At 41.7% G+C, this 24328-nt stretch overlaps 1 protein-coding gene across 7 annotated transcripts in view; it reads right to left on the bottom strand.

Annotated features, from left to right (window-relative positions):
- Positions 1 to 10402: 10402 nt before the first annotated feature.
- The window catches only part of dcdc2c (doublecortin domain containing 2C), a 105618-nt gene continuing 91692 nt past the window's right edge, over positions 10403 to 24328 (bottom strand). For all 7 annotated transcript variants that reach the window (XM_078400088.1, XM_078400093.1, XM_078400087.1 and 4 more), the window contains 3 exons: positions 20326 to 20671; positions 12668 to 12730; positions 10403 to 11214 (listed from right to left, as the gene is read on the bottom strand). In XM_078400088.1, coding sequence (XP_078256214.1) covers positions 12708 to 12730; positions 20326 to 20671 — 369 coding nt within the window. In that variant the 3' untranslated portion in view covers positions 10403 to 11214; positions 12668 to 12707. The remainder of the gene's footprint in view (positions 11215 to 12667; positions 12731 to 20325; positions 20672 to 24328) is intronic.

The following is a 24328-nucleotide window of genomic DNA, read 5'->3' as shown; positions in this document are numbered from 1 at the left end:
CTTAGTTTAGTTTAGTTTAGAGATACAGCATGGAAACAGGCCATTTGGCACATCGTGTCCACACCGACCAGCGACCCTCGCACATTAACATTACCCTACACACAATAGGGGCAATTTTTAAAAACATTTTATGCCAAGCCAATTAACCTACAAACCTGTACGTCTTTGGAGTGTGGGAGGAAACTGAAGATCTTGGAGAAAACCCACGCTGGTCATGGGGAGAATGTACGAACTCCGTACAGACAAACACCCGTAGTCAGGATCGAACCCGAGTCTCTGGCGCTGTAAGGCAGTAGCTCTACCACTGTGCCATTAATCTCGAGAGTTCACATCTGCATGTAAGAAAAATGCCACTTTGGTGCAGCGTTGATGTTTCTAGCCTGACTGATATTCTGCCTCTGGGTATGCAGGGTTCCCATTGGGGCTTGTGGGAAAAAGAAAGGAAATTGTTGCAGTCAGAAGCCAGAAGAGATTGTCCTCTCCACAGGCTGCTCATGCAGAGCTGCACAATTTCAGAGTCAAATCAACACCTCCTTGAGACTTGCCTTCAGGCCTGGGTGAATGAGTTGATGAGGAATGGGAATCAGACAAATGTTTGTAAGTTCATAAGTTATAGGAGCAGAATTAGACTATTCGGCCCATTAAGTCTACTCCGCCATTCAATCATCCTCAGGCTGAGGGAAGTCTTGGCCACTCTGATAAAGCATCAGTGTCAAAAATGCAAGGGACACATTTGTTTTCTTTTGGGGACCTGAAAGTTTGTGCTCCATGTGAGTTTCTTTATTATCTGCCAAGCTGCTTTGCAAGCAGTCTTCTGGGTAGTCTTCTGGGTAGACTTTCAGGATGGGGAAGGTCACACTCAGGAAACTCATACATTGCTGTTCCTCCAAACACAGCAGACTTGTAACTTCACAACTTCCCATCCCCACCTGCCCAGGATACCCAACCAAAAGATGACATGGTTGATGGATTTATTTCACAGAGGATTGATCCCCTAACTCCCATTATCAGACTCACTGCCACAATCTGCCTCTCTTAATTCACCATCTCCTCCTCCCTCCACAATCTCATCCGCCTCTCTAATAAAAACTGGGCAGCACCCTCTCTCTACCTGTGCTGCTGCTGCTGTATTTATCTGGCTGTCAATTAGTTTGGCTGTCAGGTGGGAAATCTAGTGAATAAAAAAACTTTGACATTGGAGATATTTAGTAAATCTGCTCCTCTTGGCATGCAGTGTAGATGAGACATATTGGTCGGTGTTGGCAAGTTGGGCTGAAGGGCCTGTTTGCAAGCTGTATGACTCTCTGAGTTGAGAAGTCCCAGGGGTGAGATAATATTGTCCAATTGCTGGGAGGAAGTACTGATGGTGGTTTCCAGTTAGATTACAGTCCACAAGGAGATGATGTCTGGACAGGTGGAAAACTGAGATATTGTGTGCAAGGCAGTTCCACCTCTTTGGTAGTCACCTTAAACCGTTGTCCTTTCCATTTTGGTAGTTGCATTGTTTAAAGAAGTTGTGACTAGTGCAGTGCCAGTCACTGCGTTGCGTTTCGCAACAAGGGTAAATCCGGAGAGAGAGCACAGAAATACAAATGGCCATGTACTGAACACCAGGCAAATGCTCCCCTGTAAACCTCTCTGCCCCAGGTGGCCCTGGGATGGAAACGCTGCAATATAAAGTAAAGATTCATAGATTCATAGAAAATAGACGCAGGAGTAGGCCATTCGGCCATTCGAGCCAGCACCGCCATACAATATGATCATGGCTGATCATCCAAAATCAGTACCCCATTCTGGATTTTTTCCCCATATCCCTTGATTCCCTTAGCCTTGAGAGCTAAATCTAACTCTCTCCTGAAAACATTCAGTGACTTGGCCTCCACTACCTTCTGTGGCAGATAATTCCACAGATTCACAACTCTCTGTGTGAAAAAGATTTTCCTCATCTCAGTCCTAAATGGCCGACCCCTTATTCTGAAACCGTGACTCCTGCTTCTAGACTCCACCAACATCAGGAACATTTTTCCTGCATCTACCCTGTTCAATCCTCTAAGAATTTTATATATTTCCATAAAATAAAGAGTTTTATTTTATGCTGGTGATATGATTTGCGCTCTTGCCAAGATGGATGATAATGGAACATCTGAAAACAATCTTCTTATTTTGTATGTGGGATGTGAGTGAATGTTCACAAATGGGTCAGTTGTTGGTCATGTAACTATTTTCTTGCATTCGGATGACTACTGTTAGTGACCTCATGCCACAACATAAATTCTTCAATCTTACAGGACTCTCTTAAAGTAATAAAACGATGTAAAAGTACTGTGAAACATTTTAAAAAATTTAAACGGTAGCAAGTCGCTGTTGATGTGGTTGATGTACTTTTTTTATATGTTGCTAGATTAAAATAATATAGTATTGTAGAGGTCCACACGTTGTTTAAACATTAATAATGTTGTTAATAATTAACCGAAACAGCCCCGTCGCTCACGCCCGCATCCCCAAATTCAAATTCCAACCACCCACACACGACGGCCCACCCTCCAGACCCCGTGATTGGTCAGCTCAGATCACGCCCAGTCCACGCGAGAGTTCGAGCCCCGACAAACAACGGTACGAGACCAAAATGACTCAGCCCACCACAAAACCCCCCCAGAACCAGAGTAATATTGTCAGTTTTTTTAAAAATGGGATCCTGCAAGGGAACACCATTTACTGCTGCTGTATTTTAAAATAAAGAATATTAAAAGGGTGCAGAGAGGTGCAGCAGTATAGTTGCAGCCTTACAGCCAGAGACCCGGGTTTAATCCTGACTATGGGTGTGGTCTGTACGGAATATAAAGTTTGTACTTTCTCCCTGTGACAGATTGGGTTTTCTCCAGGCGCACCAGTTTCCTCCACATTCCAAAGATGGGTGTGTTTGTGGGTTGATTGACTTCTGTAAATTATCCCTGGTATGCAGAATAGAACTGGTGTACAGGTGGTCACTGGTCAGCATGAACTCGATGGGCCGAAGGGCCTGTTTCCACACTATCTCTAAACTAAACTAAACTAAAAATACACCTGCGTTTAAATAAAGGTTTGCTGCTCTGCGTTGAATGTTGACTGAAGGAAGCCTGGCACATTCACAACATGACACCAAGTTCAAAATGCAACATTTCTCACAAAATCCATTTCCAATATTCCAAATCGTATTTTCATTTCCACTTCCATGAATGAGCCACTGTTCTACCTCTGGTGATTGTAAATATTGTCATCTTCACACCCGCACAAACACTTGCTGGCTTAATACAGATTGGGAACAGGAAAGCATTTCAGAGCTTCTTTTGCTTGTAACCAATGAATCATTTACATGCTCAAGAATCTCCTGCACCCCTTTAAATTATTCACATTTATATCACCTTAAAGGCCACATCACTCCAAACCTCTCCTACCCAGTCTTCCCAACTTCCTCAAGCAATTCCCATTTCCTGCAACCTCTCCAAATTTTCAGTGAACCCACATATTTTAAACAGGGCACACAATGGCAATGCTAGTAGGACTGCTGCCTCACATCACCAGCATTCCAGGTTCAGTCTTGATCTCAGTTGCAATCTGCGAGGAGTTCACATGTCTTCCTCTGACTGTGTGGTCAGAGCCCAGTGCTCCAGGTTCCTCTCACATCCAAAAGATGTGTAGGTTACTAGGTCATTTGTAAATTGCCATCAGGGTGTAGGCGAGTGGTAGAATCTGGGGGGAGTTGATAGGAATGTGGGGAAAAAACATCTAATATAAAATTAGTTGATGGTCACCAAGGACCCAGAGGGCCAATGGGCTGGTTTCCATTCTGTATTTTCCTCTAGCGTCAGTAAGTCCAACAGGTAACCCCAGTTTCCCAGACCTATGTTGATGAGGTCCAAGCACAAATTTTGGATGAACCTCAGACCCATGGCCCCCAGAATACACTCCAAAAGAGCCAAGTATTTCATGCCCAAACACAGGCCTCAACAACACTCTTCTCCCACTGCAAACCATTGTGTTCACACTAACATAGAAACATAGAAAATAGGTGCAGGAGTAGGCCATTCAGCCCTTTGAGCCAGCACCGCCATTCAATATGATCACGGCTGATCATCCAAAATCAGTACCCAGTTCCTGCTTTTTCCCCATATCCCTTGATTCTGTTAGCCCTAAGAGCTAAATCTAACTCTTTCTTGAAAACATCCAGTGAATTGGCTTCCACTGCCTTCTGTGGCAGAGAATCCCACAGATTCACAACTCTCTGGGTGAAAAAGATTTTCCTCATTTCAACCATGACATCTATTACCTTGCTCACTCTACTGAATTTATTTCTGCATCCTTTTCTCGTCCTTTTCCGAGCCATCTGTCCAGTATCGGCTTATCTCTTCTCTTTTCATGCTATTTCTGCAAATATTCCCAACCTGTGGAAATGCCCTTTCTGTAACACTGACTACACTTCAGACTACTTCGAAAGCCCAAGCAACAAACCTTTTCTCTAGAGGAACAAAGTTTGGACAAGGTTAGGAACAAAACACTTATGAAGTAGAATCACTTAATAGCAATTGACTTAGCAATTAAAATCAATGGCAGGATAATTGAGAGTGAAAGTTCCAAATCATATTATTGATGAGGCAGATTCAGAGCATCATTATTTGAGGGTACATCAAAAATCTGCTTACAAATATTTTTTTTCTGAAATGCATATAATTATATTTGTATCGCATTCACAAAAGTTAAGTATAGAATCTTATTTATAATTTGCATTCTCCAAATTCATTAATTTTGATGGACTTTGAATACGTTCCAGCAATAAAGGGCATAAAGAATGATTGGTGTAATTGTCAGGCAAACCTTTAAATTTGCATCTGTGTGGTACTTTTCAAATTGTACATATGGGAATAGGAAGAGAAGTTAAAATGGTTAGCGACTGGCAGATCCAGTAGATCTTGATGGACTATGTGCCATCTGGCGTTCCAAATGTGCCCTTCTGCACATCAACAAGACCAAGTGTAATTCGGAGATTGTTTCTCCAACCATTTGTGTTCAGTCTGCCAAGACCTAAGGGGTCTCCCGGTTGCGAACCATTTTAACTCCTCTCCCCAATCCCATACTGACCTCTCTGTCCTCGACATCCTCCATTCCCAGTGTGAGGCCACACACAAACTGGAGGAACAAGAGCTCATATTCCGCTTGGGTAGCTTGCAACCCAATGCTATGAACATATGAAAATCCACCACCGCTCCCCTCCCCAAGGTGTCCCCCAAGGCTCAGTCCTTGGCCCCCTCCTCTTCATCCTCTACCTGTTCCCCCTTGGTCAATTAATCCGCCGTCATGGTCTCAACTTCCACTGCTTCGCCGATGATATCCAGCTCCTCATCTCCACCAAGTCAGTCTCCACCACCACACACTCTATACTGACAAACTGCATCACTGAAATAAAATCTTGGCTTCAATCAAATTTCCTCAAACTCAACTGCAACAAATCTGAAATCATCATCATTGGTCTAAAAACGCTCACCAAATCCACCCAAAACGTCATCCTCAATATTGATGGTCTCCCAGTATCCACCTCCCCTCACATCCGGAATCTTGGAATCATCTTTGATCAAACCCTCTCCTTCGACAAACACATCAAACACATCACAAAGACAGCCTTCTTCCACCTCAAAAACATTGCCCGTCTCCATCCATCCCTCTCCTTCACAGCTGCAGAAACCCTCATCCACACCTTCATCACCTCCCGTCTGGACTACTGCAACAGCCTCCTCTATGGCTCACCCTCAAAAATCATCAGTAAACTTCAATGTTCAAAACTCCGCTGCCCGTCTACTCACCCACTCCCCGATCCGTGACCATATCACCCCCGTCCTTTACAAACTCCACTGGCTCCCCATCCCCCAGAGAATCCAATACAAAATCCTCCTCATGACCTACAAAGCCCTCCATAACCTGGCCCCATCCTACCTGACCGACCTCCTCCACAGGCACACTCCCACCTGCACCCTCCGCTCTGCCGCTGCCAATCTCCTATCCCCCCACATCCGGACCAAACTCAGATCCTGGGGGGACAGGGCTTTCTCCATCGCTGCTCCCACCCTATGGAACTCACTACCCCAAACCATCAGAGACTCCTCCTCACTCACCACATTCAAAACATCACTGAAGTCTCACCTCTTCAGCACTGCCTTCAACCACTGAAGGTCACCTCACCTTCTGTCTCCTTTCTCTGTTTGTTTACTTATTTATCTATTTATTCACTTCTCTATGTTCTAGAAATCCCTGTAAAGCGTCTTTGAGTGTTTGAAAAGCGCTATATAAATGTAATGCATTATTATTATTATTATTATTGAATTCTCCAAATTTAGGTAACTACAAAAAACCCTCCTCCTTCTTCCTCCACCCCCCTTTCTTTTCTCCCCACTCTCTCCCCTGTATTTCACTTGGATTTGCAAATATTACTCCCCTCCCCCTCCCCTTCCACCTACGTTCCTTCCTCTAGCTTCACACTTTGCAACTCTTCAAAATCCTCTTGTCTCACACCTTCTGTCTTTTCATCTCTGGCCTTTGTTCAACAATCACCTATCAAAAAACTCCCTCACCTCTTTCTACCTATTACCTGCCAGGCTTTGTCCTGTCTATCCTCTCTTCCATTTTCTTACCCCCTCCCCGACGACCAGTATGAAAATGGGTCCCAATCTGAAACATCTCCCATCCGTGTTCTCCAAAGATGCTGCCCGACTTGCTGAGGGACTCCAGCACTTTGTGTCTCTTCTTTATATATCTGGAGAATAAAGATCCTCTTTTAGTGAAGCTATACCCAAAGTCAACCTTTATGGCAAGAATTCTACTTCTGAACATCCATTTAGAATGTGCTTGTGACAAAATAGGATATTGCCTAGATATTGGTTAGCCTGATTGTGGCTGACTGGGTTAGTATTTTTATTGCAAGACCAAACTTATGAGCTATGAACTTATTGAGCAGAAAGAAACCTTAAAACATCACAATACACAGATACCAGTATTGTGATGTTTTAAGGGTCCTTTCGGCTCAATGAGTGTTGAAGTTCCATCAAACAACATCAACAATTTTGCAGGAAGGGACAATTTACCATAATTCAGAGTTCCCTCTGAAATTCGTCTGATCTTTTTGCAAATAAGTGCAATTCATCCTTCCAGGACCAAATGGTGCATTCTGTTGCGTCGAAGCAATTATAGACAATAGACAATAGGTGCAGGAGTAGGCCATTCAGCCCTTCGAGCCAGCACCGCCATTCAATGCGATCATGGCTGATCACTATCAATCAGTACCCCGTTCCTGCCTTCTCCCCATACCCCCTCACTCCGCTATCCTTAAGAGCTCTATCCAGCTCTCTCTTGAAAGCATCCAACGAACTGGCCTCCACTGCCTTCTGAGGCAGAGAATTCCACACCTTCACCACCCTCTGACTGAAAAAGTTCTTCCTCATCTCCGTTCTAAATGGCCTACCCCTTATTCTCAAACTGTGGCCCCTTGTTCTGGACTCCCCCAACATTGGGAACATGTTATCTGCCTCTAATGTGTCCAATCCCCTAATTATCTTATATGTTTCAATAAGATCCTAATAGTGGGATGGAAATAGGACACATCAGTTCTGATCACGGGACAAGCTACCTCAAATATTTTTTTGGTCTCAGTGGCGATTCTATGTCCAGTAATTGCTGAAGCGATTGCTCCATGGATACAGACTGGGATTGCTGAGGGCAAACTGCTACCTTTCCAGTGATTTGTTATCCGTGTTTGCATGGTTTCACACTTACTCCGTACGCTGAGTTGTCAGATAGAATCTATGCCACAACATGAGTAACGGGATATGCTTTGACAGATAGACAGTGAGCAAAAAGAACCAATTAAAATAGCTCTCTACTGAATCTGATCTCCGTCTTACTGGAATACTGTGATACACCTGCATGGTAATTTGCATTCTGAAGCCTAGTGATTTTCAAATGTTTCCCTGTTAGCTTAAAGAATAGCAATCTGCCTGAGTTTATTTATCTCTGGAAGTGAAACATAAAATTCTGTTTGTCTTGTGTCAATGCCTCCCGACTGTGGCTTGAAATACATAGGGATAATCTAAGTGATTAGGACAGGATAGAAAAGAAATGAAATATGTAGAAGTCTTTTCCATTATTTAATATTAAGCTAATCATAATCAAATACCTTCATTGAATAAAGCTCAGTGAACTGCCTTCTGCAGGAATTAATCCATGGTCAATAAATCACACCATTTCTCCAGACATCCTACATTAAAATGTTCTCCACTTAATAAAACTATTTATCTTCCCCGCTAACATTTCTATGCAGTGCCTTTACCCTGAAGTACTTTCCCATAATTTATCCAAAATCCATGTACACTCTTACAAAGAATGCATTGATGGATTTGCCAGAACTACCATGGAGAAGAAAACATTAGGTCATGTGAGGTTCAATGTGTTGAATGTTGTTAATGATCTTTCAACCAATGCTAAAGTGAGCTTCATCGTTTGTATATTTTTTGAAATGCTGCCTTCATTTTACAGCCATTAACAAGGATCAATTAAAAAATGAATGAGATTCATTTGACTGGCATTCACTCTTCTAAACTTGCTGCAATTTTCAACTTAGTTGGAATCTAGTACAAACAATTTTCTCTCATCAATATGACATGTTTTGCAGATAATACTAAGTCATGAAATATTACAAATATGTTTAGGTTCAGAATAAAGTATGCATGAATTAATTCATTTACAATAAAATAATTTTTACTTCCCTCATCACTTATGATAGATAATGAATGACCATACTTGATGTAGGCTCAAAGACACAAATAAACCAAGCCACCACTCACAAATGAGCAAAGTGTATTAAATTACAAATAATTATCAAGATGTAGAATCTACACAAAATCCAGGCAAGTGATCAGTCATTTCTCCAGCAATATCAGAATCAGGTGGTTTGATATAAACTGCTGACCATCAAAAGATTGAGAGCATTAAAGGAAGAAAAGGCACCCAAGTTTGAAAAGGAATGAAATCGTCTCTTGCCTTATTTCAACAAGAAGCAAATATGGTGCAAATCAACCCTGAAGGAGACTGGAAACATGGTGACCCTGGAGCCAGAGGCCAAGTCCATTTTGTCAGCAGAACCCCTGTTGGCATAGATTTCACAGAGTCTCTTTCAAACTAATGCAGATTCACTACCTGGCTGGCGGACTAGAGCTGAGGATTGCACATAAGAAATTAATATATCATGAAAGAAGTGATGGATGGTGGATTTAAATTGGCCATTTGAGACACAGCAGTATAGACATGCTAGTTGCCATTGGAGAGAATGATGTCCAGGTTGTGGCAGCAGCGGTGCTGAAGACAATGGGTTTTTCATGCCTAATCCACCTTGACATAACAACATCGGTAATAAAAGGAGTGAACTATTCAGCCATTGTGTCTAATACACCTTCTGTAAGATCGTGGCTGTTCATTTACTTTGGTACTAAACCTTATCCTTTGATTCATTTTATATTCAAAAGTCGATGAATATCTGTCTTAAGGTAGACACAAAATGCTGGAGTAACTCAGCGGGTCAGGCAGCATCTCGGGAGAGAAGGAATGGGTGATGTTTTGGGTCGAGACCCTTCTTCAGACAATCATATCTGTCAGCACGGAAATGGGCCCTTCGGTCCAACTTGTCTATGCCTACCTAGATGCCCCTTCTACACTAGTCCCACCTGTCTGCATTTGGCCGATATCCCTCTCAACCTTTCTTATATCCATGTACCTGTCCAAATGTCTTTTAAATGTTGTTACTGTTCCTACCTCAACTACCTCCTTTGGCAGCTTGTTCCATATACCCACCAAAATGTTGCCTCTCAGGTTCCTATTAAATTATTCCAATCTCACCTTAAACCTAGGTTCACTGGTTCTTGATTCCCCTACCCTAAGTAAAATACTCTGTGCATTCACCCTATCTATTCCTATCTAGACCTCACTTAGATCTACCCTCATTTTCCTGCGCTCCAAGGAATATAGTTCTAACCTGTCCATAGTCACGATTGAACCCGGGTCTGTGGTGCTGTAAGGCACAATGCTGCTATACCACAATGCCGCCCTGTACTCTTCTATGTTCTTTTATAGCTTCCATCTGCTCAAGCCCAGTGACAACAACAGGGATTTCTGTGCAGTGCTTGAGTCAAACAAAACCAATTGCTAGTTCTGGGTCGTGGGTTTAATCCTTAAAAACATTTTAAAAATTCATTCTTTTTGGTTACAAACAAAGATAATAGGCAAGTGGATTTATATTTCAGTGAGGACACAACACCTAATCATTTTTTTAACAAAACAATTGGATTTCTTAAAGCCACACTAGCTGTACAGCAACAGGACCATCGTGCAAACACAGTGACAATTCTCAAGCAACAATTTCCAAACATCCTTTATTACTTTGTTGTGAAGAACACAGAGTTTGCTCATTTAATCCAAAGAAAAATTCAACACACAAGGATCTGAGACACTTAATAGATCTGTGAATTCTTATGAATTACCACCAACATAATGTTATTCACAAATTAAACATATCTAAAGACTCCATTATTCAGATCAGTCCTGACATAAAGTTTGCTTGGCTAGTAAGTTGTCTGTGATAACATGTTTTGTATAGTCTGCATCATTGCCATTCCCTAAGTCACAGGAGTATAAAACAAAAGCCTTCTCATTATTTATAAAATTCATTAAACTGTGACAAAGAAGAGTGTTACACTGATTAAATAGTTGAAAGTTATTACTTTATTCTTCTCAATATAATCATCAATTTAATTCATCGCCTGAGACTGTAATTTTCTTGCAAAGGCAATTATATTTTACAGTTAGCCAGCTGATTATGCAAAAACAGAAATAATTAATTAGAAAATTACAAAAAGACCAATCAACAAAATACATGGTGAAAATGATATCCTCAGCTGTTATACGATAATGAAATATTACTAACAAATATATTAGTCAAGCTGCATTGGGAGTGCACAAAGCGTGCTTGATTTTTGAAAAATTAATACATTTAAAATAAAAAATTTAATAAGCATCTGAGAGCTGCAGCTTCATCTAAAGCATATCGATCGATTCACTGGATGACTGCCCACCACTGCTGACGATGTCGCTTCAAGATCTATCTTCGTTTTTCATTCAAATACATTTTTTCAGTGTTAAATCCTGCAAGTGAGTTAACAGTGGAGAAAGTTAGCAACTTCGTAAAGCTCATATCCTTCTACACCTTACCTGTTCAAGTGCCTGAGTAAATAGTTCTTAAACATAGTGATTGCACCTAATTCCAGCACCTCCTCTGATGGTGAGTTCCAGAAATCAAACACTCTCTGTCTCATGCAAAATTCTGCTCAAATACCCTTTAAAGGTCCTTAATCTCATCTTTAACCGAGGACTTTGTTTTTGATATCCCTTCCTGGGAATAATTGATTGTGACTATTCTACCCTACCTACGCCTCTCTTGTGTTTCTATCAGATGATCCCTCCGCCTGCTTCTTTCCAGGGAAAATAAGCCCACCCTAACCAACGTCTATCCACCACTAATGCCCTCTGAACCCGGCGATATCCTAGTAAATGTCTTCTGCATCCTCTCCAGTATAACTCGCATCCTTCCTATAATGCAGTGACCAGAACCACACACAATATTCCAGGTATGACCCATTTAGTGTTTTGCAAAGTTGCAAGGTAATGTCCCAACATTCATATTCAATGCCCCAACCTATGCAGTCAAGCATCCTAATAATAATAATAATAATAATGCATTACATTTATATAGCGCTTTTCATATACTCAAAGACGCTTTACACGGATTTAGAGAACATAGGGAAGTGAATAAATAGATAAATAAGTAAACGAACAGAGAAAGGAGACAGAAGGTGAGGTGACCTTCAGTGGTTGAAGGCAGTACTGAACAGGTGAGACTTCAGTGATGTTTTGAATGTGGTGAGTGAGGAGGAGTCTCTGACGGTTTGGGGTAGTGAGTTCCATAGGGTGGGAGCAGCGATGGAGAAAGCCCTGTCCCCCCAGGATCTGAGTTTGGTCCGGATGTGGGGGGATAGGAGATTGGCAGCAGCAGAGCGGAGGGTGCAGGTGGGAGTGTGCCTGTGGAGGAGGTCGGTCAGGTAGGATGGGGCCAGGTTATGGAGGGCTTTGTAGGTCATGAGGAGGATTTTGTACTGGATTCTCTGGGGGATGGGGAGCCAGTGGAGTTTGTAAAGGACGGGGGTGATATGGTCACGGATCGGGGTGTGGGTGAGTAGATAAGCCACCCTATCTACCTCTGTTGGCATTTTCAAGCAAATATGGTCTTGGACCATGATGTTCCATTGTTCTTCAACATTCCTGCCAATTACTACCCCTTTCTGACTTCCCAAAATGAATTACTTGTTGGAATTCCATTCCATTATTGAATGTCCCACCCAACTTTCCATCGGATCTCTCTCCTGCTGTAGCATTGGATAACTTTCCTCACTGTCCACTATATCACTAACTTTTGCATCAACCTAAAATGTATCAGCTCGCCCTTGTTGGGATTAAGCATCCTGAACAAATAATTAGAACAGCATGCCTTACTTATAAATTGTCAGTCAAGAAATATCATTCACAGAATATCCAGACTTACTTTATGATTCATTTAGGGTCAGGAACAATGTGCATGGTCCTCATTTAGTATTCTTATAACCATCTGAAATGAAATATGAGCACAAAGTCACTTTTATAAACATGTATGACAGAAATTAGTACATGCATTTTACTATTAGTAAATTTCGCTCTTTCCTACGAGTGCAATGAATATCTCAAGTGGGCAAAAAAAAGCTGATTTTTGTTAATGCTCTGAGATGAATGATTAACTTCTAATCAAAATCCCATGTCGGTGCCAAAGAACTGTGGTTGGCTGATGCTTATAAAGCAGAAGAAACACTCTATACACTTTGGTACTTTATCTTTATAAACATTGTGTTATCAGTTCAATTGTAACCTCTAAAGTGTAAAGAAGGCACAGCAGAAATGCAGCACCAAATACTTGACACACTTGCCTGAAGTGAACTGTATTGTTTAATTTCAAGCCTGTTAATCTTGTCCATGTGCTGAATCTATCTTTGCGACTGGATACTCAAGTACTATCTTTTTGTTCAGAAGTCATTTCATGGTGTATTGTGAGTGCTTTTTAAACCAATTGATGTGTATCATTGAGACTGATTTAAATCAATGATAAGTATTACAAAATGAATTTGCTTTTTTTAATTTTACTTGATGAATCTCCACATAATGCTAAATAAACTACCATCTCATTTTTGTAAAGTACTAAATCTTACCATGTCTGTGCACCTGAAAGACCTACCCTTGGACTTTGCTGACCTCCTGAAATGAAATCCAAACAGTTTTCTGAATTTCTCCTGGCCCCTTGGTGCCTGGAATGCAAACCATGATCTTTCAGCCAATTCTTCCAATTTCCTTAACCTATAGCACAACTAGAGGTGTTATTAAACTATCCATCCAGTGAACATGAATGTTCTGCCATTCAAAACTCAACAGAGGTATTACCCCTCCCCCGAGGGATGTGCCAAATTAGCAATAAACACAAATAGGGTGTTCTTTCCTTTAGCTGCTTAAAATACTTTCTAAAGAACAAAGTTTGGATGTGAATTCCTCTTTTCAGAGCTGTTTTATCTAATGTTTAAGGCAGGCACTGAATTACACACTTTGGAATCAAGGAGAAGGAAAGCAGGCATTCAAATCTAACAAAACCAACAGGTATAATTAATCACTTTTACTACCAGAATGGAATTTTTTTTTTAAATTGATATTTAATTGACAGGAATAATGCTGAAGAACAATGTTTTCATTTAAATATCTTCTACAATATATAACTGAAATTAAGCTGATGTGTTCTTAAGAGAAATAGGGAATGGACTTGCTATCATGCCAAATAGACAATAGACAATAGACAATAGACAATAGGTGCAGGAGTAGGCCATTCAGCCCTTCGAGCCAGCACCGCCATTCAATGCGATCATGGCTGATCACTCTCAATCAGTACCCCGTTCCTGCCTTCTCCCCATATCCCCTCACTCCGCTATCTTTTAGAGCTTTATCCAGCTCTCTCTTGAAAGCATCCAACGAACTGGCCTCCACTGCTTCTGAGGCAGAGAATTCCACACCTTCACCACTCTCTGACTGAAAAAGTTGTTCCACATCGTTCTAAATGGCCTACCCCTTATTCTTAAACTGTGGCCCCTTGTTCTGGACTCCCTCAACATTGGGAACATGTTTCCTGCCTCTACTGTGTCCAATCCCCTAATTATCTTATATGTTTCAATAAGATCCCCCCTCATCCTTCTAAATTCCAGTGTATACAAGCCTAATTGCTCCAGCCTTTCAACATACGACAGTCCCACCATTCCGGGAATTAACCTAGTGAACCTACGCTGCACGCCCTCAATAGCAAGAATATCCTTCCTCAAATTTGGAGACCAAAACTGCACACAGTACTCCAGGTGCGGTCTCACCAGGGCCCGGTACAACTGTAGAAGGACCTCTTTGCTCCTATACTCAACTCCTCTTGTTATGAAGGCCAACATTCCATTGGCTTTCTTCACTGCCTGCTGTACCTGCATGCTTCCTTTCAGTGACTGATGCACTAGGACACCCAGATCTCGTTGAACATCCCCTCTTCCTAACTTGACACCATTGAGATAATAATCTGCCTTTCTATTCTTACTTCCAAAGTGAATAACCTCACACTTATCTACATTAAACTGCATCTGCCATGTATCCGCCCACTCACACAACCTGTCCAAGTCACCCTGCAGCCTTATTGCATCTTCCTCACAATTCACACTACCCCCCACCTTAGTATCATCTGCAAATTTGCAAATGGTACTTTTAATCCCTTCATCTAAGTCATTAATGTATATCATAAATAGCTGGGGTCCCAGCACCGAACCTTGCGGTACCCCACTGGTCACTGCCTGCCATTCCGAAAGGGACCCATTTATCCCCACTCTTTGCTTTCTGTCTGTCAACCAATTTTCTATCCATGTCAGTACCCTACCCCCAATACCATGTGCTCTAATTTTGCCCACTAATCTCCTATGTGGGACCTTGTCGAAGGCTTTCTGAAAGTCGAGGTACACCACATCCACTGACTCTCCCCTGTCAATTTTCCTAGTTACATCCTCAAAAAATTCCAGTAGATTTGTCAAGCATGATTTCCCCTTCGTAAACCCATGCTGACTCAGAATGATCCTGTTACCGCTATCCAAATGCTCAGCAATTTCGTCTTTTATAATTGACTCCAGCATCTTCCCCACCCCCTGATGTCAGACTAACTGGTCTATAATTACCCGTTTTCTCTCTCCCTCCTTTCTTAAAAAGTGGGATAACATTTGCTATCCTCCAATCCACAGGAACTGATCCTGAATCTATAGAACATTGAAAAATGATCTCCAATGCTTCCACTATTTCTAGAGCCACCTCCTTAAGCACCCTGGGATGCAGACCATCAGGCCCTGGGGATTTATCAGCCTTCAGTCCCATCAGTCTACCCAAAACCATTTCCTGCCTAATGTGGATTTCCTTCAGTTCCTCCATCACCCTAGGTTCTCCGGCCCCTAGAACATTTGGGAGATTGTGTGTATCTTCCTCAGTGAAGACAGATCCAAAGTAACGGTTTAACTCGTCTGCCATTTCTTTGTTCCCCATAATAAATTCCCCTGCTTCTGTCTTCAAGGGACCCACATTTGCCTTGACTATTTTTTTCCTCTTCACGTACCTAAAAAAACTTTTGCTATCCTCCTTTATATTATTGGCTAGTTTACCCTCGTTTATCCCCGTATTGCCTTTTTAGTGAACTTTTGTTGCTCTTTAAAAGAGTCCCAATCCTCTGTCTTCCCACTCTTCTTTGCTATGTTATACTTCCTCTCCTTAATTTTTATGCTGTCCTTGACTTCCCTCGTCAGCCACAGGTGTCTCTTACTCCCCTTAGAGTCTTTCCGCCTCTTTGGGATAAATTGATCCTGCAACCTCTGCATTATTCCCAGGAACACCTGCCATTGTTGTTCTACCGTCTTCCCTGCTAGGGCCTCCTTCCAGTCAATTTTGGCCAGCTCCTGTCTCATGCCTCTGTAATCCCCTTTGCTATACTGTAATACTGACACTTCCGATTTTCCCTTCTGCCTTTCCATTTGCAGAGTAAAACTTATCATGTTGTGATCACTGCCTCCTAATAACTCTTTTACCTCTAGTCCCCTTATCAGATCAGGATCATTACACAACACTAAATCCAGAATTGCCTTCTCCCTGGTAGGCTCCAGTACAAGCTGTTCTAAGAATCCATCTCGAAGGCACTCTACAAACTCTCTTTCCTGGGGTCCATTTCCAACCTGAATAATGAAAAATAATGAAGAATAATACTGAATAATGAAAGGCCCAAATAAAGTGGATGTTGGGAGTATGTTTCCAGTAGTGGGAGAGTCTCGGACTAGAGGGCACAGCCTCAAAATTAAAGGATGTACCTTTAGAATGAAGACGAGGATGCATTTCTTGAGCCAGTGGGGTGGCGAATCTGTAGAACTCATTGCCACAGCTGGCTGTGGAGACCAAGTCATTGGGTATATTTAAAACAGAGATTGACAGGTTCTTGATTAGTAAGGGCATCAAAGGTTATGGGGAGATGGCAGAAGAATGGAATTCAGAGAGAAAAAATAAATAAGTCATGAAAGAATGGTGTAGCAGATTTGATGGGCCAAATGGCCTAATTCTGCTCCTATGTCTTAAAATGTGATGATATCCTGGTGTAACTGGGGCATGTAGTTAATGGGAAGGCACTGGAACACATACAATAGTAACATCTCATTTTTCAAAGGCCAATTGTAACGCTAGCCACAAAAGAGAGACGCTTCGGCTGAGAGTAATGCAGAGCTCAACAAAGACTGAGAAAAGTAACAAACAAAAGCCAACAAATGATGTTCCATTCAAGAAGAGATTGATACCAAAAAGGATATCCTGGCTGGAATGGAAATGGCATTGGTCATAAAAGTGATAGGGAAAATAAATTAGCCATTGCTTCTACTCTTAATTATCTTCTATTTGAACAGCTCACTGATGAGAGGTACAGCATGAGACCGGGATCAACCATGGCTGATGTACCCCATCTATGAATGGAATGCTCATCATGCCCAGATACTAGTTGCCCAAGTGGGTGATGAACTAGAGAAACTGAGAGAGGGAATGGAAATGCTGTAATGACCAGCTGGAATCATTACATTGTAAACTTGCATGTTTGATTCAATGGCACAGAATACTCAGACTGCGATCATTATAACAGATGCACTTCCAAACGGGATGCAATATATGGTCACCTGGGAAAATATGTTACAATCACAGTGCTTTTCCTGAATAGCAAATATTTCTGTTTGATTGCATGATGCACTAAACAAACCATAGGTGATCAATGGAATCTTGCATTAGCATCTGTTACAAGCACTAGCTAAAAATCATCTCAGTTCCAAATGGTTCTGTCTCAGTTGTATTTCTTCCATCAGAAAAGACATTCCACCAGAAAGATCCACCTTCTCTCCCCTCAAATGTCCTCCTTTACAGCAAAACATCGTGAGGCAAATTTCCCAAGGGGGAAGCTGGCTATCTGGACAGGTTGCAATTTCAGGTCTATTGTGTTTCAGTCAGCCTTCAATCCCTATGCCAGACTTTGATTGCTTGCTTCCCACTTAATAATGCTTTCCTTCATTTGTTAATTCTAACTTCTATGCTTGTGGACTGAATGTTTCTATTTATAAAGCCAGGGATTCCATAGCCTTTGGAAAACTGGTGTCAGCCTGTCTCACCTGGTTGCGCATGTACCTAAATCAAAGTTCAATTTACGTTCCAAACAGAGCACAAAATAATATTTTTCTCTCTCCACAAAATGCTGCCTTTTTACAGGATCTTCTATTCTAATTAAATTGCTTTAACTGCGGAGTCTGAGGAGATTAACTTTTATTATCTTCAGCCTTTACAAAGGCAGTGACCAGGTCATGTCAGTCACTGCAGGCTTATAACACTAACGATCTCCTGGAATTTATAAATAGTCTCCAAAAGGCTTACAACTTCTTTGCATTGGAGCAGTTTCCTCAAAGACAGTGTGTTTGTGACAGAATACAAATCTAATCAGACCTTCTCATGGATTAGGACATCATTTCTAAAGGTTTGTCAACTGGTTTAATTGACCAAACTCAACTTTCATACTCCTTCACTCTACAGGCTGGAGATAGTTGAGATGCAGGGAATGGTGCACACGAATAAACCATTTGTCTCAAGCACTTCATTTGAGCAGGAGAAGAACTGTGCCAATTCTGAACAAGTTTTAAATTTCAACAATTTTTATTATGGTTACGATGACACACAAGTCTATTATATATTAAACAGTGGAATGTCAACTTAATCCGATTCATCACAACTTGTTTGATGGGCATTATACCATGGCGCTCAGGTTACTTTCAAATATCCAGAGGATGAACACAAAGAGACTGGAGATGCTGGAATCTTGAGCAAAAAGCAATGTGCTGGAGAAACTCAGCAGGTCAGGCAGCATCTGTGTAGGATCTGTATACGGACAGATCTGAAGAAAGGTCCCGACATGAAATATCACCTATCCATTCCGTCCACAGATGCTGTCTGACCCGCTGAATTCCTCCAGCACTTTGCTGTTTCCTCAGATATCCATAGGCTTAGACAGTTGATCCAAAGACACAAGGTCAAAGCTCTGCATGTTAACCCAGAAATTTAAATTCAAGTCGTTCAGCAGCTTCCCCGTTAACACCTCAGTCAACTGCCCTGCTTTATTCCCCAAGAGTAGGACGGGGTTGCCTCTTCTCTAGTAGGGCTATCAACGTGTTGATTGAGCACAGTTTCCTGAACAAACCACAAATTTAACCATCCAAGCCCTTAGCATGAGGGCTGTCCCAGTCGATATTTAAAAGTTAAAACCCCCACTTTTACACCTATTATACTTGCAACTATCTGCGATCTCCCTACACGTTTCCTCTTCTGATTCCTGCTGACTATTGGGAGGCCTTCCCGCCAGAGGATGCTCCACGTGCAAGCAGATGGCTGCACTCCCAGAATGGCTTTGACAGTCGGTAATGTTTTAACCACAGACTCGCCGGCTGTCAAAGTTCCCAATGGGCATCAAATATATCCGCCGTATTCAAAAAGACTAAAGGAGCTATTACAAAATAAAAGCAGTATTTAAAAAGTAATAAATGATTGAAAATGTTTTGTTTCAAATTAGTATCTTAAAGCATTCAAATAAATTGGATCCTTCTCAAGAACACTTTTAACTTTCCGGACAAGGACAGCAGGGGACTATCAACTCAAAACTGTATTTTTTCATCCCATGAAGCTCCATACAATTGCACTTCCTGAGTTTCACTTTCAGCTGTACAGTGTATAAGCAATATAAAGGCATCATCTTCACATCCTTAAAGCCCGCCTAGACTACTGCAACTCCCTATACACTGGGATCAGCCAATCTTCCCTGACCCGCCTGCAACTGGTCCAAAACGCCGCAACGAGACTCCTGATGGGTACCCGTAAAAGGGACCACATCACCCCGATTCTGGCCTCTCTCCACTGGCTCCCTGTACGGTACAGAATCAACTTCAAGCTCCTCCTATTCACGTATAAAGCCCTAAATGGACACTCCCCCCCACTACATCAAAAATCTTCTAACCCCCCTCTCTAACTCCAGGTCCCTCAGGTCGGCCGACTTGGGGCTACTCACTATTCCGCGGTCTAGGCTTAAGCTCAGGGGTGACCGCGCTTTTGCGGTTGCAGCTCCTAGACTGTGGAACAGCATCCCTCTCCCCATCAGAACTGCCCCCTCCATCGACTCCTTTAAGTCCAGGCTCAAAACCTATTTCTACTCCCTAGCGTTTGAGGCTCATTGAGGAGGCGCTGTGAACTGTTTGCGTGCTACTGTATGTTTCATTTTTTTTTCCCATTGGAACCTAATCAGATGTACAGCACTTTGGTCAACGTGGGTTGTTTTTAAATGTGCTATACAAATAAAATTGACTTGACTTGACTTGACTTGACACTGCATTGTAACAATTAACTAGCGCATGCTGATAATGTAGTTAAATTTCATGAAGGTCTTTACAGTGCTAACCTTTTCTAACTCTGTTACTTCAACATGCTCCTGTTTATCCGCTGGCTCATGCCTTGCTTGAGATTTAAGTGACGCCTCATCTTTCTGAGCAGATTGTCCTGAAGCCATACCTGCAATCTCATCATCATGGGCTGGGTTATAGACTTTGTTCCCTGGATCCTCCTGTTCACTATAAAGTTCACCTGTTGCAGAGGGTAGTGCATCTGAATTCTCCACTGTACTGGTATTGCGGTCAGTATTATTGGGCAGTCCATCTTCTTTAGTTTTGCTGTATTCTGGAGTGTTTTCAACCAGTCCATCCTCATCGCCTGTCCACCCATTTGGATCATTCCACTGTTCCTTAACTATTCCATAATCGTCCATTCCATGGAGCACATCGTCTTCCTTATGGTTATCTGTGGACGTATCATTGTCATAAGGTGGTATTTCTTCCTCATGAATAATCTCAGCAGGGATCTATAAAATAAATGACATTGATTTTAAAGATTAGAAAATGCATTATGGCTATCATAGTCTTCACATGAAAATCATTTCAACAAGAAAAGGTGTTTGATATCCTTTACAGTGGATATCAGCATAAGAACATATGAAATAGGATCAGTGGGCCATCTGAGTCTGCTTCACTATTCATCAAGACCATGGCTGATCTTCGACCACGGTGCCATTTTCAGTAGTACCACCATATCCCTTGAAAACCTTAATATCCAGAAATCTATCAATCTCTGTCATGTATGAAACTAATAACAGCACTTTCACAACCTTTTGGGCCAAAGAATCCCAAAGCTTCACTGCCCTCTGAGTGAGAAGAATACTTCTCCAAATATCAGCCTAAACTGCTTGCTCCTTATTCTCAGAGTAGGTGCCTGGTGATAAAACCCTCAGTCAGTATAAATATGCCCTCGGCATCTAGACTGTCAAGACTTTTACGAATCTCTCAGTTTTGATGCAATCTCTTCTCATTCTTAAACTCTGGAGAATACAATCCTAGCCCACTCTATCTCATGTCATGCTGAAACCTATTATTGAAGCCTTGCCTCATTCCCTCATCGAGGTAAAAGCTGTACATGACGCTCCATATGCAGTCTCACCAGGGCAATAAGACATCTATGCTCCTGTTATTGAACCCTCGAGTTATAGAGATAAACATGCCACTTTCTCTCCTCATCTGCATCTTATTTCAGTGAATTAACGACAAGCACATCCATGTACCTTTAGGCATCTCATTAACCAATCTCCGCTTTTCTATTCAGTCACAGTAGAACGCCTCACATTTTTCAAGCTTTATTTTGCCTGCCATCCTCCTGCCCAGTCACACAATTTGCCCATGTTCCTCCTAGGTAGTCACAACCTAGTTCAGAACTATCAGCAGACTTGGAAATGTGACATTTGGTCCCCTCATCCAAATCATTGATATGTAATGCAAGTAGCAATTGGTGTTTCTTTAAAAAAAATACTGTACTTGCAATTTAAACCTAGCCTCTGAATTCATAAGAGATACCTGCCTTCCGACAGCTGCCCTATCAATTTGGTTGATGTAAAAATTCAATTAAAACCACCCATGACTTCAATGTGAATTAATTATTAGGCTGTGGTATATGCTTCACATCCTTCACGGTCAATTCATAAGTTAGATGATACAGTGTTGGGAATGATTCACAATCACTGCTCCTGCAGACTGCTTCATCAAAGAAAGAGGACAGATAAACTGCCATGTACGTGCAATGAACTGAACGCATTTTGTGCTGAACTACTATAAATACAAATTTTCCAGTGAAAAATGCATGTGGATCAAATGGAGAAAGATCATACAAATTCTTTCAGATTATGTCAGAGACTTCTGCTGCCTGGAAACTATGGAAACTGAAGTTGTATTTGCACATTGCTTGCAGTAACTAATCAACAGTTCTTCCTCGCCAGAGGTCCATTCAGGAATTGTAGGGGTGCTTGAATATCGTGCCATCTAATTGAAATGTTTTACAACCATCCGAGTGGTAAGAGTGTCCGTGGTGCACAATTTTAACTGATAACTTGGTGAATATACATTTAATTGCACATTAATTTCAAGCATCATTAATGAAGTTGGGGCCAAATTATCACCTTGAATAAGTACCAATTATAAAGGGAAACATGAGAGTTACTGGATCACACTAGGAAGGAAGTGAGAGCCGACTCACATGCCATAACAGATCATCTGCTGATGTGTTAGTCAACAGAATATTGTATTAAAATGACTTAACTGTAAACAAACACAAAAAGATTCATCAGCATTTATCGTGGATTGCAATTGAATTTTAATTTTATCCCCCATTAAGGACGCAGATCATTATTTCTAGAAAGGTCGTAATTCTTTGCCTTATATTCCCCATATATGTTGTTCCATTTTGCTGTCTACTTATGGGTAGCATGCTTTCGAAATGTTCACAAATCCACCCAACATAAAATCATTCAAACTACATGAGGAGAGGCGGTTAATAAGCAGCTGGCAATGTGTTAACTTTGCAAAAATATCAGCTCTATTTATTGTATCTATCTTTGATCAAAGCTTCAGGAAGACTTGAGCAGAAATTGGCATTGAATCAACATTATCGATTCAGTCTGAAGGGTCTCGACCCGAAACGTCACCCATTCCTTATCTCCTGAGATGCTGCCTGAGCTGCTGAGTTACTCCAGCATTTTGTGAATAAATACCTTCGATTTGTACCAGCATCTGCAGTTATTTTCTTATATTATCGATTCAGGAAATCCTTTCATAATCAGGAACTAACACAAGTGAAAGGTCTGGATAGAGTGGATGTGGAGAAGATGTTTCCACTAGTGAGAGTGTCTAGGACCAGAGGCCATAGCCTCAGAATAAAAGGATGTACCTTTAGAAAGGCTGGTGAATCTGTGGAATTCATCACCACAGAGGCCAAGTCAATTGATATTTTTATGGCAGATATTGACAGATTCTTGATTAGTAAGGTTGTCAGGGGTTATGGGAGAAGGCAGGAGAATGGAGTTGAGAGGAAAAGATAGATCAGCCATGATTGAATGGTGGAGTAGACTTGATGGGCCGAATGGCCCGATTCTGCTCCGAGAACTTATGAACTTATGAGTATGATGCCTACTCCTCTTTAATTTATTCTTATGATGTGTGCACTCGTGGCAAGGCTGGCATTTACTGCCCATTCCTTGTAGCCCTGAAGATAAATGTTGTAAAGTGTGTGTTGTGAAAGCACTCTGATAGTGTGACTGGGTAGAGAGAAGATGCAGTATAATATAGATAAATGTGAGGTTATCCACTTTGGCGGCAAAAACAAGGAGGCAGATTATTTTCTCAATGGAGGTAGGTTAGGTAAGGGTGAGATGCAGCGAGACCTGGGTGTCCTTGTACACCAGTCACTGAAAGTTGGCGTGCAGGTACAGCAGACAGTGAGGAAAGGTAATGGAATGTTGGCCGTCATAACGAGAGGATTTCAGTATAGGAGTAAAGAGGTTCTTCTGCAGTTGTATAGGGCCCTGGTAAGACCACATCTGGAGTATTGTGTACAGTTTTGGTCTCCTAATTTGAGGAAGGACATCCTTGTAATTGAGGCAGTGCAGCATAGGTTCACGAGATTGATCCCTGGGATGGTGGGACTGTCATATGAGGAAAGATTGAAAAGACTAGGCTTGTATTCACTGGAGTTTAGAAGGATGAGAGGGGATCTTATAGAAACATATAAAATTATAAAAGGACTGGACAAGCTAGATGCAGGAAAAATGTTCTCAATGTTGGGCGAGTCCAGAACCAGGGGACACAGTCTTAGAATAAAGGGGAGGCCATTTAAAACTGAGGTGAGAAAAAGCGTTTTCACCCAGAGAGTTGTGAATTTGTGGAATTCTCTGCCACAGAGGGCAATGGAAGCCAAATCACTGGATGGATTTAAGAGAGAGTTAGATAGAGCTCTAGGGGCCAGTGGAATCGAGGGATATGGGGAGAAGGCAGGCACGGGTTATTGATTGGGGACGATCAGCCATAATCGCAATGAATGGCAGTGCTGGCTCGAAGTGCCGAATGGCCTCCTCCTGCACCTATTTTCTATGTTTCTATGTTTCTATGTTTCTAAGACACAAGAGACTGCAGATGCTGGC

Source organism: Rhinoraja longicauda, chromosome 5 (genome assembly GCF_053455715.1).
Source record: "Rhinoraja longicauda isolate Sanriku21f chromosome 5, sRhiLon1.1, whole genome shotgun sequence".
In the NCBI taxonomy this organism is placed as follows: Eukaryota; Metazoa; Chordata; class Chondrichthyes; order Rajiformes; family Arhynchobatidae; genus Rhinoraja; species Rhinoraja longicauda.
The sequence above is the reverse complement of the archived record's forward strand: the minus strand, read 5'-3'. Positions and strand labels throughout refer to the sequence as shown.